At 43.2% G+C, this 16,027-nt stretch overlaps 1 protein-coding gene across 2 annotated transcripts in view; it reads right to left on the bottom strand.

Moving 5' to 3' along the window:
- Positions 1 to 10,274, bottom strand: part of stat1a (signal transducer and activator of transcription 1a) — a 36,715-nt gene extending 26,441 nt beyond the window's left edge. For both annotated transcript variants that reach the window (XM_058381509.1, XM_058381510.1), the window contains exons 1-8: positions 10,039 to 10,274; positions 6,918 to 7,062; positions 2,343 to 2,493; positions 1,878 to 1,973; positions 1,292 to 1,381; positions 920 to 998; positions 503 to 594; positions 1 to 106 (exon numbers count right to left, since the gene is read on the bottom strand). The exon at positions 1 to 106 is cut by the window's left edge and continues 46 nt beyond it. In XM_058381509.1, the coding sequence (XP_058237492.1) occupies positions 1 to 106; positions 503 to 594; positions 920 to 998; positions 1,292 to 1,381; positions 1,878 to 1,973; positions 2,343 to 2,493; positions 6,918 to 7,045 (742 nt within the window). In that variant the 5' untranslated portion in view covers positions 7,046 to 7,062; positions 10,039 to 10,274. The remainder of the gene's footprint in view (positions 107 to 502; positions 595 to 919; positions 999 to 1,291; positions 1,382 to 1,877; positions 1,974 to 2,342; positions 2,494 to 6,917; positions 7,063 to 10,038) is intronic.
- Positions 10,275 to 16,027: the final 5,753 nt, after the last annotated feature.

Below are 16,027 nucleotides of genomic sequence, written 5' to 3'. Positions count from 1 at the left end.
AGGACATCTGCTGGCGTCGTTTCCATTCAGACAGCTCCACTGAGATCAGCTCATACTCCAGCTGCTCAATCAGGTTTAGCACCTCTGACATCTGGCCCACAACCTCCTACACACACACACATGAATAAATATATACATTTTTAAATATATCTGTATATATATATATATATACATATATGATCTAGCATAAGCCATTCTTAGCTGTGTTTATACACTATATAAGTATTGGGACACTCCTCCAGGTCATTGAGTTCAGGTGTTGTTTTTCAGGGGTTGGGCTCGGCCCCTTAGTTCCAGTGAAAGGAACTCTTCATGCTTAAGCATGTTCCAACAAGAGTTGAAGCTGTTATAGCTGCAAAGGGCGGGACAACTCCATATTACATTCATGTGCATGTAAAAGCAGACATCCCAAAACTTTTGGCAACATAGTGTATGTTGTATTTTCAGCTATGAAGTTTGACAGGATGATGATTTAGATGTGGTCATTCTCAAAATCTCTCACCCTTCTCATATTGTTGAGTTTCACGAACATGGCTTTGAGGTAGAGTTTCTCACGATTCAGCTCCTCCCTCGATATTGTTCCATTTAACTCCTCTATAAAAACCAAAACAATAATACAATCATAAAGTTGTCTTTCTGGCCCGTCAGATCTGGATGGAACTTGTGCAACACTCTATTAAACACATGGTCAAATATATAATGCACATTACTGGAACTACAAATATTACAAATAACCAGGAAGTGTTGTAGACCATGATTAAACAATGCAGTTAAGACAATTAATCCATGGCCTTATCAGATGCATATTAAGTCGCTGAGAAAACCCATTTCCGGTCCGGAATGCTGGATTGTGTTGTAATGTGCCTCCCGGGGGTGGAGGACCTAAAAATAGATGTTCTGTTGTTTGAGATGAAAGTACCATGATTCTGCAGAGTCTTGCTCTTGAAGTCATGCTCATCCTGCAGATCCTCCAGGTTCTTAATGTTCTGCTCCGTTTCCTGGTTTACAGAAAAGAAATGCTAGTGATTAAAGTCACCATAAACATCATGTGTAATGCAGTTGGTGAGACTTTTTAGGCAACAAAACAACGCTGATGAGGAGTGTTATAGTACTGTAAAATAGAAGAGCCAGTCATTTTTGGTGCAGTTAAACCAAAAGGATGGTGGAGAGGTGGATGTGTAAACTCACCATCCTCACTCTCTTCGTCATGAAAACCAAGAAATTTTTTTTAAAGAGAACCCATGAAGTGGTTTGTGTCCTTGGTGTTGATGGATTAGTGTCTGATCCTCACCTGAACCTTGGTCTTGATGTCCTTCACCTTGCTGTCCAGCTCTCTCTGTTTCTCGATCATCATGTCGCTCTGAGCGTTATGCGTGGGGTTCTGCATCATCAAACACCACATGTTTATATAAACACATATCCCACAGTCTACACCTACACTTATTCCTCAGTGTTTTTCTCAGAAGCTGCTTTATATTTAAGAATGTTCTGTGGAAGCGGGGGTGTGGTCGAGCACCGGTTTGTGAATGGAGGGTGTGTTAATGACCGGTCTCTAATGATAATGTTCTCTGATGCTGTGGCAGGGATGAAAGAAGGACGGGGGTGTGGGACGAACGCACATATCCTTGTGTAGAGACAGTGTGTGTGTGTGTGTGTGTGTGTGTATGTGTGTGTGTATGTGTGTGTGTGTGTGTGTGCTGAAAAGCGAATTATAGAAAAGATTATGATGTCATATCCTACCTTCAGTTTCCACTGTACCTTGACCTTCTCTACACGCTACACACTCATGGTGTGTTTATGGCTGATGGAACAAGGGGTTTTTCAGCTCTGCTAAAGTGCAGTTATCAAAAAGTTCATCTGCTTGCTCACTTTCTCACCTCAGAGATTTGGGCAGCTGCCAGAATCTTCCGCTCCTCAGTCAGGTTCTTGCTGATGATCATGGCCATAGAGACGGGGTTGTCCCCAAACAGAGTCTAAAATGTGAACAGAGATGATCAGAGCAGGGTGAGTGATGTATGAGAAGTGGTTCTCACACCAGTGCCTGTGTGTAGCTGCCATCTGATGCATATGATGATGTTCTGGGGTTATCTGATTAACTGATTAACCCCAGAACATCATCATATGCACTAACAGCGAGAAACTTCAGCTCTTTGTCTAAAAAAGAACAACTCAAACAACTCAAACACATTTTGAAACAAATCAAGACAGGATTAGAGTGTAAATATTTCAGAAGAATTCCTGCTCCTCTATTGTGTGTGTATCTGTGTGTGTGTGTGTGTGTGTGTGTGAGCACTGCAGTATGGGAAATGAGGAAGTGAGGCATGCGAGTGTGTGCTGCAGACCTGCAGGTTGCGTTTAATCTTGCGGATGTTGTGCTGATTCAGGAAGTCTTTCTCCATGGCAAAGCGGCTGTGTTGGTGGTCCAGCTGGGTCAGAAGGTCATGGAAGCGCACTCGAGCCAGAGACTCGTTCTCCACGTTAGCTACATGATCCCTGTGGTGATCAAAAGAAGCAGCTAGAATTGATCCAGCGATCTACACCTATCCACGTATATATGGTCATTTCCTGTTTGCTCTGTGTTTTTGGGTTTCTTCATTGTGTTTCTAGTTCCTTGTTTTATTATATAGTTGTTGCGAGTATTAATGACTCTTTACGGTCTGTATTTTGAATCCTTGCTTGGCGTGACTAATGCGTGCGAGTTCACACTAGCAGCTTGTAGTTTGTCTCCTGTGGGCGTGTCCTACTGTTGGGAAGGGGTGTGGCCTATCCAGCATTTTTTTTAGTTGATGTAAAATTATAAAATTGTAAATCTATCTATCTATCTATCTATCTATCTATCTATCTATCTATCTATCTATCTATCTATCTATCTATCTATCTATCTATCTATTAGGGCTGTCAATCGATTAAAATATTTAATCGCAACTTAATCGCACATTTTTATCCATTCTAAATGTACCTTAAATTAATACTTTTTTAGTTTTTAACACTCTAATCAACATGGGTGTGGACAAATACTGAAATGTATGTTGTTATTATTAGTGAAACCATATTCAACATAGAGCATGAAGACTAGACATGTTTCAAAGATCATAGATATTTTTCTTGTTCATGTCTATTAAACATATGAAAAAAGAACATAGAAAACAGTGACTTCTTCCTTTGCACTGAGCGATTTACTGACACAAACCTGTTAACATTTTCAGATCACTTCTTCTAAACATGCACAGTGTACATGTATTACTGAAACCACCTTAAATATAGAGCATAAAGAACAGACATGTTTATCAAATAACTTGTTCATGACAAACACATGAAGAAAAGAACAGAACACAGGTTCACATTACATCTCCGCTGAAAAGAGTCTAGTGTTGTCTGCCTTTGGCGAGGGGCAGGAGAGGGGCAGGAGAGGGGCAGGAGAGCTCTCTGTATCAGCTGTATTCTTCACCATCAAGTGATATTTTAAACTCGAGGTGCTGCGGTGAGAACTTCATTCACATCCACAATAAATGCAGACTTTTGTCTCGTCGACAGAACCATCAGACATCCTTTTATATATAAAGAAGACGCTTTTCTTTCTCGTTTTTGGGTTTGCTGCTGCATCTCCCATTTCCCAAACTACGGGCAAGGCCGAGGGTCAAACAGAAAATGTGCGCTGCGTTAATCGCGTGTTAATAAAATTAGTGCCGTTAAAATGAATTTGCATTAACGCATTATTAACGCGTTAATTTTGACAGCCCTTCTTCTAAAGCTAGTTAGCTAAAGAGAAATACAATAATGCACTATTCAGTGTTAAAACTGAACTGTGCTGAACTCAGTGTTAGAACTGAAGTAATGAGCAGGAAGTCACATGACCAAAACTCATTTTATTAGCCAATCATTTGTCATATGTAATTTGCACAGAATTAAGAGTATCTGATTTCAGTGGAACGGCTCAGTGACTAGTCATGTCAATAACTGCTCAATACAAGCTGTCCATCAAGCGAGGGGCGTGTACCTTTTCTCTGGTCCACATAAAGGAGACTTATTTCCTCATCTCAGAAGGACAGAGTCAGAGCACGATGCACACTCCGCTCATTATCATCATCTGAACACCTGATGTTTCCCACCTGTGCAGACTTCCACAGCTGCTCCACCCAAACGTGTGGGTTAGAAAAGGTGAATCCTGTTAGGAAGGAAGCGCTAACCCTGTGGGCTAACAGTGACGCCGTCAAACCTGTTTAATTAAACCCAGAATCTGCCTGAGGAGACGCTGCTTTCACTTGTTCTTCCCTTCTGCCAGTTCATACTTTCCTGTAATGGTTAGTTCATGTCCTCTACATCATCACGCTTTCAGAGATCTCTCCCTCCGCCCTTTCTTTATCCCCCGAAACATCACATGGTAGAATTTTCAGGAAAGCCCAGAGTGGAAACCAACTCTTTTTTTAACCTCCAGAACAAACAGATGATTTGGAGATTAAGCGAGTGAAAAAACAAACACGGATTACCGAGTGAGTGTGAGAGCGGCGTAATGGAGACGTGACCACCGACGTCTGTAGGACGTCCTTACAAAAGGAGTCCATCTTCTTCAAATACTATATTCTTCAAATATCTATGACCATAATCTGAACTGCAGATGCACCTTTTCGAATGTTTCTGTTACGTCTAAACTCTGTTCAATGTTGATCTGATGTTCTGTCTAATGAAATAATAATTATTTAGAACAAAAATATAAAATATTACATTAGAATATAATACATACAAGCGAAAATCAGCAAGAAATTGGGGGGGGGGATCAAAATGAACAGAATTCTATTTAGTAAATAATTTAATTTAGAATAGTTTTATAGTAAACATTTACATTATTCATTGTACTTGGTATGAATAATTATTTTATATATATATATATATATATATATATATATATATATATATACACACACATATACACACACACACACACACATATATACACAGTATCTCACAGAAGTGAGTGCACCCCTGTCATTTTTGTAAATATTTTATTTTATCTTTTCATGTGACAACACTGAAGAAATGCCCCTCTGCTCCAATGTACAGTAGTGAGTGTCCAGTCTGTATAACAGTGTAAATTTACTGTCCCCTCAAAATAACTCAACACACAGACATTAATGTCTAAACCGTTGGCAACAAAAGTGACTCCACCCCTAAGTGGGAATGTCCAAATTGGGCCCAATTAGCCATTTCCCCTCTCCGGTGTCATGTGACTCGTTAGTGTTACAAGGTCTCAGGTGTGAATGGGGAGCAGGTGTGTTAAATTTGGTGTTATCGCTCTCACACTCTCTCATACTGGTCACTGGAAGTTCAACATGGCACCTCATGGCAAAGAACTCTCTGAGGATCTGAAAAAAAGAATAGTTGCTCTACATAAAGATGGCCTAGGCTATAAGAAGATTGCCAAGACCCTGAAACTGAGCTGCAGCACGGTGGGCAAGACCATACAGCGGTTTTACAGGACAGGTTCCACTCAGAACAGGCCTCACCATGGTCCACCAAAGAAGTTGAGTGAACGTGCTCAGTGTCGTATCCGGAGGTCGTCTTTGGGAAATAGACGTATGAGTGCTGCCAGCATTGCTGCAGAGGTTGAAGGGGTGGGGGGTCAGCCGGTCAGAGGGGTGGGGGGTCAGCCGGTCAGTGCTCAGACCATACGCCACACGCTGCATCAAATTGGTCTGCATGGCTGTCGTCCCAGAAGGAAGCCTCTACTAAAGATGATGCACAAGAAAGCCCACATACAGTTTGCTGAAGACAAGCAGACTAACGACATGGAATACTGGAACCATGTCCTGTGGTCCGATGAGACCAGGATAAACTTATTTGGTTCAGATGGTGTCAAGCGTGTGTGGGGGCAACCAGGTGAGGAGTACAAAGACAAGTGTGTCTCGCCTACAGTCAAGCATGGTGGTGGGAGTGTCATGGTCTGGGCCTGCATGAGTGCTGCCGGCACTGGGGAGCTACAGTTCATTGAGGGAACCATGAATGCCAACATGTACTGTGAAGCAGAGCATGATCCCCTCCCTTCAGAGACTGGGCCACAGGGCAGTATTCCAACATGATAACGACCCCAAACACACCTCCAAGATGACCACTGCCTTGCTAAAGAAGCTGAGGGTAAAGGTGATGCACTGGCCAAGCATGTCTCCAGACCTAAACCCTAAGGTGGGGGAGCGCAAGGTCTCTAACATCCACCAGCTCTGTGATGTCATCATGGAGGAGTGGAAGAGGACTCCAGTGGCAACCTGTGAAGCTCTGGTGAACTCCATGCCCAAGAGGGTTAAGGCAGTGCTGGAAAATAATGGTGGCCACACAAAATATTGACCACAAATAATGGTGGCCACACTTTGGGCCCAATTTGGACATTTCCACTTAGGGGTGGAGTCACTTTTGTTGCCAACGGTTTAGACATTAATGTCTGTGTGTTGAGTTATTTTGAGGGGACAGTAAATTTACACTGTTATACAGACTGGACACTCACTACTGTACATTGGAGCAGAGGGGCATTTCTTCAGTGTTGTCACATGAAAAGATATAAAATATTTACAGAAATGTCAGGGGTGCACTCACTTCTGTGAGATACTGTGTGTGTTTATATACATATAAATATATTTAATAATTTTGTGGTGTATGATTTTTATAATTATTATTTTTTTTATTCAGATAAGGTTTTTTCTCTGTGGGTGTAAATGTCCATGTGTGTTACCCATAATGCACTGCCACCGAAAGAGCTCCTCTGTTAATATGTAGCTGGAGGTGATGTGAGTTAAGATTCGGTGCCGTTTTACATGAATCACTAATCTCTAACACTAATCACAGTGCAAGCTCAGACAGTTTCTCTTTCCTTCCTTTCTTTAATGAATCAGACCGTTAATCACTCGAGGGCATGAACCTCTGGTCCTCACCAGTCGTGGCTCTCAATCCAGCTGCTCAGGTACTGGCGGATGGCCATGGGGAAGTTGTCATCGTACAGCTGGTCCACCTGTTCCAGGAACGTGGAGTCAAGCTGCTGAAGCTCCAGCCACTGACTCATCTCGGAGGTTCACCACGCTTAGGAAAAACAAGAATGACACGGTAAAACATCACGCCACAATCAGTGCTTGAAATAACATCATCAGCTTGAGGATTCATACAGATACAGGTGAAGAGTTTCAGTTAACGTTCACCTCAAACACAGGTCAGAGCGGACAGTGACTCAAATCACCACTCTTTACAGCCGTGATGAGCAGAAACTCTCAGAACGTGTAAGCCTCACCGCACATGGGCTACAACATCTGGGGCAAATGGGAGTACAGGAGCAAACTGGACAGGTGAAGATCATTAAAAAAACATCACCTGGTCAGTGAGGGGAGAGAGGTTTCCTCATTCCGAACATTAATATCAGCTCTTCACCTGTATGGGCCGTATGAGCAGGTGTACAGAGTGTATCTGACATAACACTGCACACATAATGACTACTGCATGAACACACACACTGTACGAGTACTGAACACACACACACACACACACACACACACACACACACTGTACGAGTACTGAACACACACACACACACACTGTACGAGTACTGAACACACACACACACTGTACGAGTACTGAACACACACACACACACACTGTACGAGTACTGAACACACACACACACACTGTACGAGTACTGAACACACACACACACACACACACACACTGTACGAGTACTGAACACACACACACACACTGTACGAGTACTGAACACACACACACACACACTGTACGAGTACTGAACACACACACACACACACACACACACACTGTACGAGTACTGAACACACACACACACACACTGTACGAGTACTGAACACACACACACACACACACACACACACTGTACGAGTACTGAACACACACACACACACACTGTACGAGTACTGAACACACACACACACTGTACGAGTACTGAACACACACACACACACACTGTACGAGTACTGAACACACACACACACACTGTACGAGTACTGAACACACACACACACACACACACACACACTGTACGAGTACTGAACACACACACACACACTGTACGAGTACTGAACACACACACACACACACTGTACGAGTACTGAACACACACACACACACACACACACACACTGTACGAGTACTGAACACACACACACACACACTGTACGAGTACTGAACACACACACACACACACACACACACACTGTACGAGTACTGAACACACACACACACACACACTGTACGAGTACTGAACACACACACACACACACTGTACGAGTACTGAACACACACACACACACACTGTACGAGTACTGAACACACACACACACACACACACAGTACGAGTACTGAACACACACACACACTGTACGAGTACTGAACACACACACACACACTGTACGAGTACTGAACACACACACACACACTGTACGAGTACTGAACACACACACACACACACTGTACGAGTACTGAACACACACACACACACACTGTACGAGTACTGAACACACACACACACACTGTACGAGTACTGAACACACACACACTGTACGAGTACTGAACACACACACACACACACACACACACACACTGTACGAGTACTGAACACACACACACACACACACACACACACACACAGTACGAGTACTGAACACACACACACACACACACTGTACGAGTACTGAACACACACACACACTGTACAAGTACTGAACACACACACACACACTGTACGAGTACTGAACACACACACACACACACACTGTACTGAACACACACACACACACACACTGTACGAGTACTGAACACACACACACACACTGTACGAGTACTGAACACACACACACACACACACACTGTACGAGTACTGAACACACACACACACACTGTACGAGTACTGAACACACACACACACACACACACTGTACGAGTACTGAACACACACACACACACACACTGTACGAGTACTGAACACACACACACACACACTGTACGAGTACTAAACACACACACACACACACTGTACGAGTACTAAACACACACACACACACACTGTACGAGTACTGAACACACACACACACTGTACGAGTACTGAACACACACACACACACTGTACGAGTACTGAACACACACACACTGTACGAGTACTGAACACACACACACACACACACACACACTGTACGAGTACTGAACACACACACACACACACACACTGTACGAGTACTGAACACACACACACACACACACTGTACGAGTACTGAACACACACACACACACACTGTACGAGTACTAAACACACACACACACACACTGTACGAGTACTAAACACACACACACACACACTGTACGAGTACTGAACACACACACACACTGTACGAGTACTGAACACACACACACACTGTACGAGTACTGAACACACACACACACTGTACGAGTACTGAACACACACACACACTGTACGAGTACTGAACACACACACACACACACACTGTACGAGTACTGAACACACACACACACACACTGTACGAGTACTGAACACACACACACACACACTGTACGAGTACTGAACACACACACACACACACACACACACTGTACGAGTACTGAACACACACACACACACACTGTACGAGTACTGAACACACACACACACACACACACACTGTACGAGTACTGAACACACACACACACTGTACGAGTACTGAACACACACACACACACACTGTACGAGTACTGAACACACACACACACACACACACACATTGACCTACATGATGTACAGTAACACAGTGGACTGGACAGTGTTTACACTCCCAGTAAGCCCACAGCGCGCCCCCAGTATGCACCGTGGTGTTCTGGAGTCTCTGTGCCGTGCTCAGTGTCATTAATTACATGTTAATTACACGACAAATCGCAGTGTTTACGATTTAATCAGCTATCATAAACAACAATGTCACTTCCGCCTTCTCCAACACAAACATCCTGCAGTTGTTTACGGTTAACATGCTAGCGCCTTCTACTTACCACCACAGCTAAGGTAGAGCCTGCAGGTCTCGCGCTGTCCTTCACACACCCACACACCCACCCACACACCCCCACACACCCCCACACACACACACACTGGTTTCTCCGCTCTCGAGGACGAACTTCGAGGCCTTTAAAATGCCTAAATCACATTTAACGCTCCCGGAGCCCCGATCCGCATGCACCCCCCTTGTCAGTGAGGTCTCGCGCTGCCTCCCGTGCTTTACCGGAATCAGCCAAACACGACACGACGCCGAGAGCGCTCTCTGTGCGCGGACCAATCAGAGCGCGAGCTTCGTGAGGGAGGCGTTTCTTATGGAAAGGCCCGATGGCGTGGTCACGTGGTTTACGAGAAACTGAAACTTGAAGACTTCTTGCTGGTTTTCCGGGAGAAAAAGAGGAAAAGACAAAACTAACACCGAAATTATTATCGGTTTTCACACACGTTTTCACATTTCGTTTTCCTTTTCGGCCCAAACAATTTATTCAGTGAATAAAACTCTTCATGATTTAAATCAGCAGATGTTTAAGCAGAGTTCCACTGAATTCTTCTTTAATTCCTCACACTGAGTTTCATCACATCTCCTCCTCCTGCTGTGATTCATCCCTGTGATTTCTGCCTCTGACTCAATACAAGCAGTAGTACTAGTTTAGTTTTGAGACTGAAGACTTAAAAAGTCCAGTGCGAGTTCAAAAGCTGAAAGATTCACACACTGAAATGACCGCTCCACACAAACCCAGCTCATAGTCATCAGATGTGGTCAGGTTCATTTCAAAACTCATTTCCAATATAGAGGGAGGAAATCCCGTTCCAGATAGAAAAGCAACCCACGCTTTGTGACATGAGCACAAGACATATAAAGGACAAGATATACACACCGATCAGCCATAACATTATGACCAGTGACCGGTGAAGTGAATAAGACTGAGTATCTCCTCATCATGGTCCCTGTTAGTGGGTGGGATATATTGGTCAGCAGGTGAACATTTTGTCCTCAAAGTTGATGTTAGAAGCAGGAAAAATGGACAAGTGTAAGGATTTGAGCGAGTTTGACCAGAAGGACCAAATTGTGATGGCTAGACCATTGGATCAGAGCATCTCCAAAACTGCAGCTCTTGTGGGGTGTTCCCGGTCTGCAGTGGTCAGTATCTATCAAAAGTGGTCCAAGGAAGGAACAGTGGTGAACCGGAGACAGGGTCATGGGCGGTCAACGCTCATTGATGCATGTGGGGAGTGAAGGCTGGCCCGTGTGATCTGATCCAACAGACGAGCTACTGTTGATCAAACTGCTGAAGAAGTTAATGCTGGTTCTGATAGAAAGGGGTCAGAATACACAGTGCAGGACGGGTCAGGGCTGTTTTAGCAGCAAAAAGGGAGACCAACACAATATCAGGTAGGTGGTCATAATGTTATGGCTGATCTGTGTATGTTTCTAAGTAGTCTTTATTTGTCACATATATATTACTGAACAGTGAAATTCTTTCTTCACGTATCCCATCTTTGGAGGTCAGCGATTATACAGCCCCCTGGATCAGTGAGCTTCAGGGCTTTGCTCAAGGGCCCAACAGTGGCAGCTTGGCAGTGCTGGGGTTTGAACCGTGATCTTCTGATCAACAACCCAGAGTCTTAACCACTTCAGTTTCTGTGGAAGAGTGCTGACCACACGCTCCTCTCAGGGTGTTACTCTGAAATGATGCAGGTGTCTGGGTTCATGTCTGGTTTTTAGCTGTTGTATGATGAGGGTTAAAACCCTGAGCTTCTGCTCATAAGGCTGTGAGTTCAAAACACAGCATGAGATTTACCCCTAAACTCCTCAGCTGTAGGAGTGAGATAAATGTGCGTCTCTCTGGATAAGGGCTTCTCGCTTGTCTTCTTGCTAGATAATATGAATAAAAAAGACTAAAATGAAGAGATATTTGTGGGAGTATATTCACTTTAATGATCAAAGTTCTAGTTCCATGTACAGAGATGACCATCATCATCCACATTCATGGTCAGTCAGTTAAAAGTGAAATAAAACGAGTCCAACAACACAAGCACACAGTCCATTACTGATCCACACGCTAACGTCACTCCACTGTGGAGAAGATGAGATTTTCCTGGTGGGAATGTTGGGATGTTAGTGATTCTAACCCATGATGTATCCTCAATGTCTAGATTATGAGAAAGTTAGAGGAGAATGTCTCCAGTGGAGAAGATCTCTGACTCGCTGGTTGTTTGATTGATTTTTTTTTTTTTTTGGAAAGCTGGCCAAACATCTGGTCAGCTGCTGTCTAGATGGAAATAACGTTTCCCTTTTCCCCTGTTTTCCTTCTTCTCACTCACTGAAGTGACCACCTGCTGCTGCAGTCATAAATATTCAAGCTCCTCCATTCAGACGTTCTTTCACTGAAAGTTAGCAATATTAAAGAAAATAGATCCAGTTTTCTTGTTCATAATCCGATCTTGTATTCTTTAAATAATAACGACAATTCTGTTATTTATTATCCGCAACATTTTATTTTATTTTTTTTTACAAATAATCTTTAACATTAGCATTAATTAATACTTTAACAAAAAAAGGCCCAGTTTAACTTAGGAAGCGTTAATGCTAACGAAATCCAATCACATTCATTCAGATGAGATCAGACTGAGAGAGGTTGATCAAGTTGCTAGTTTTGCTAACTCTGCATTCTCTAGCATTAATGTGAGCGTTCTCTGAGTCAGTGTTTTGGTCTAAAACTGCACGTTTCACATCATACAGAATTCCATATCCAGCTATTAGCACTGCTGCTAGCATTGCTAATAATGAACAGACACTTTTTATACACACTTAGCTAAATAAAGAACAAAACTTTCTTTAACATTGTAATTAGCATAACCATCTGCTCCAGATTTTTATCAGAATTCCTTACTGCTTTACATGGAAAAATGCTAAGTCTCAAAATTGCTAATACTGAATGAATTATTAGCATTGTTGAGCTGTGCTAACTCTGTCCACATGAGCTATTTAACACTTTAGCTGAGAGAACATGACACAGCCTGGCTAAACGTTTATAACCCTAACCCAGAACGCACTGCTCTGAAGCTGAGAGGATTCCCTAAAGAGGAAATGCTACACAAATGCTAATGCTAACTGTGCTACTTTCAGTTTCATTCACAGTTTAGACACCTTTTTCTCTCAGCTCTTGAATACAAACATATTCCCCCAGAATGCTAACTTTGCTAATAATTTACATACTGGGTTAGCCTTATTCAAAATTGTGCTAATCAAATATATTTTTTTGTTATTTCATCCCTAAAGATGCTAACACAGCTAATATGGAATGGAATGGTTGTGGTGGTTGAACTGGGTTAGCGCTCTCTAATCTTCACTGTCAGTTCTATTGGTGTGGTTCTCTAACAGTGAGTGAAGTTATTAGCTGGACGGAGGAATGGCCAGACGGTGCTAGTGACAGATTTATGGTGCAGTTCTCCTTTAACAGAGAGTAGAGCTGGACCATCTGCCTGTACTCTCACTGTCCTCAAGCTGAGGGCAGTGAATGGCTCTCTTATCATCGCGGCAGGATCCGTGTGCGAGTGGAATAAGTTCTCCACTTGTTTATTTCTCTAAAGAGCCGTAATCAGCTCCACATGCCTGAGGCAGGGTCAGTGGGGACTTTCAGTCCGGGTTACAGGAGGACAGAGTGCTTTAGGGTCATCAAACAATTCAATTCAAGTCAACAACTGACCGCTGGCTTTACACAACCACTCTCAGTCTGTCTCACTCTCACTCTCAATCTAACTGTCTCACTCTCACTCTCAATCTAACTGTCTCACTCTCACTCTCAATCTAACTGTCTCACTCTCACTCTCAATCTAACTGTCTCACTCTCACTCTCAATCTAACTGTCTCACTCTCACTCTCGTTCTAACTGTCTCACTCTCAATCTAACTCTCACTCTCAATCTAACTCTCACTCTAACTGTCTCACTCTCACTCTAACTGTCTCACTCTCACTCTAACTGTCTCACTCTCAATCTAACTGTCTCACTCTCAATCTAACTGTCTCACTCTCACTCTCTCACTCTCACTCTAACTGTCTCACTCTCAATCTAACTGTCTCACTCTCACTCTCTCACTCTCACTCTGTCTCACTCTCACTCTCAATCTAACTCTCACTCTCAATCTAACTGTCTCACTCTCACTCTCAATCTAACTGTCTCACTCTCAATCTAACTGTCTCACTCTCACTCTCGTTCTAACTGTCTCACTCTCACTCTCAATCTAACTGTCTCATTCTCACTCTCGTTCTAACTGTCTCACTCTCATTCTAACTGTCTCACTCTCACTCTCGTTCTAACTGTCTCACTGTCACTCTCATTCTAACTGTCTCACTGTCACTCTCGTTCTAACTGTCTCACTCTCACTCTCATTCTAACGGTCTCACTCTCAATCTAACTGTCTCACTCTCACTCTCGTTCTAACTGTCTCACTCTCACTCTCAATCTAACTGTCTCACTCTCACTCTCGTTCTAACTGTCTCACTCTCACTCTCGTTCTAACTGTCTCACTGTCACTCTCAATCTAACTGTCTCACTCTCAATCTAACTGTCTCACTCTCACTCTGGTTCTAACTGTCTCACTCTCACTCTCGTTCTAACTGTCTCACTGTCACTCTCAATCTAACTGTCTCACTCTCAATCTAACTGTCTCACTGTCACTCTCAATCTAACTGTCTCACTCTCAATCTAACTGTCTCACTCTCACTCTCAATCTAACTGTCTCACTCTCACTCTCGTTCTAACTGTCTCACTGTCACTCTCAATCTAACTGTCTCACTCTCACTCTGGTTCTAACTGTCTCACTCTCACTCTCGTTCTAACTGTCTCACTCTCACTCTCAATCTAACTGTCTCACTGTCACTCTCATTCTAACTGTCTCATTCTCACTCTCGTTCTAACTGTCTCACTCTCATTCTAACTGTCTCACTCTCACTCTCGTTCTAACTGTCTCACTCTCGTTCTAACTGTCTCACTCTCACTCTCGTTCTAACTGTCTCACTGTCACTCTCATTCTAACTGTCTCACTGTCACTCTCGTTCTAACTGTCTCACTCTCAATCTAACTGTCTCACTGTCACTCTCAATCTAACTGTCTCACTCTCAATCTAACTGTCTCACTCTCACTCTCAATCTAACTGTCTCACTCTCACTCTCGTTCTAACTGTCTCACTCTCACTCTCAATCTAACTGTCTCACTGTCACTCTCATTCTAACTGTCTCATTCTCACTCTCGTTCTAACTGTCTCACTCTCATTCTAACTGTCTCACTCTCACTCTCGTTCTAACTGTCTCACTCTCGTTCTAACTGTCTCACTCTCACTCTCGTTCTAACTGTCTCACTGTCACTCTCATTCTAACTGTCTCACTGTCACTCTCGTTCTAACTGTCTCACTCTCATTCTAACTGTCTCACTCTCAATCTAACTGTCTCACTCTCACTCTCGTTCTAACTGTCTCACTCTCACTCTAACTGTCTCACTCTCACTCTCGTTCTAACTGTCTCACTCTCACTGTCGTTCTAACTGTCTCACTCTCACTCTCGTTCTGTCTCACTCTCAATCCAACTGTCTCACTCTCAATTTAACTGTCTCACTGTCACTCTCAATATAACTGTCTCATTCTCACTCTCGTTCTCGTTCTGTCTCACTGTCACTCTCATTCTAACTGTCTCACTCTCACTGTCACTCTCAATCTAACTGTCTCACTCTCACTGTCACTCTCAATCTAACTGTCTCACTCTCAATGTCACTCTCGTTCTAACTGTCTCACTGTCACTCTCGTTCTTACTGTCTCACTGTCACTCTTGTTCTAACTGTCTCACTGTCACTCTCGTTCTAACTGTCTCACTCTCACTGTCACTCTTGTTCTAACTGTCTCACTGTCACTCTCATTCTAACTGTCTCACTCTCACTGTCACTCTCAATCTAACTGTCTCACTCTCAATCTAACTGTCTCACTGTCACTCTC

The sequence above is a fragment of the Hemibagrus wyckioides genome, linkage group LG27 (assembly GCF_019097595.1).
Source record: "Hemibagrus wyckioides isolate EC202008001 linkage group LG27, SWU_Hwy_1.0, whole genome shotgun sequence".
Classification (NCBI taxonomy): Eukaryota; Metazoa; Chordata; class Actinopteri; order Siluriformes; family Bagridae; genus Hemibagrus; species Hemibagrus wyckioides.
The sequence above is the reverse complement of the archived record's forward strand: the minus strand, read 5'-3'. Positions and strand labels throughout refer to the sequence as shown.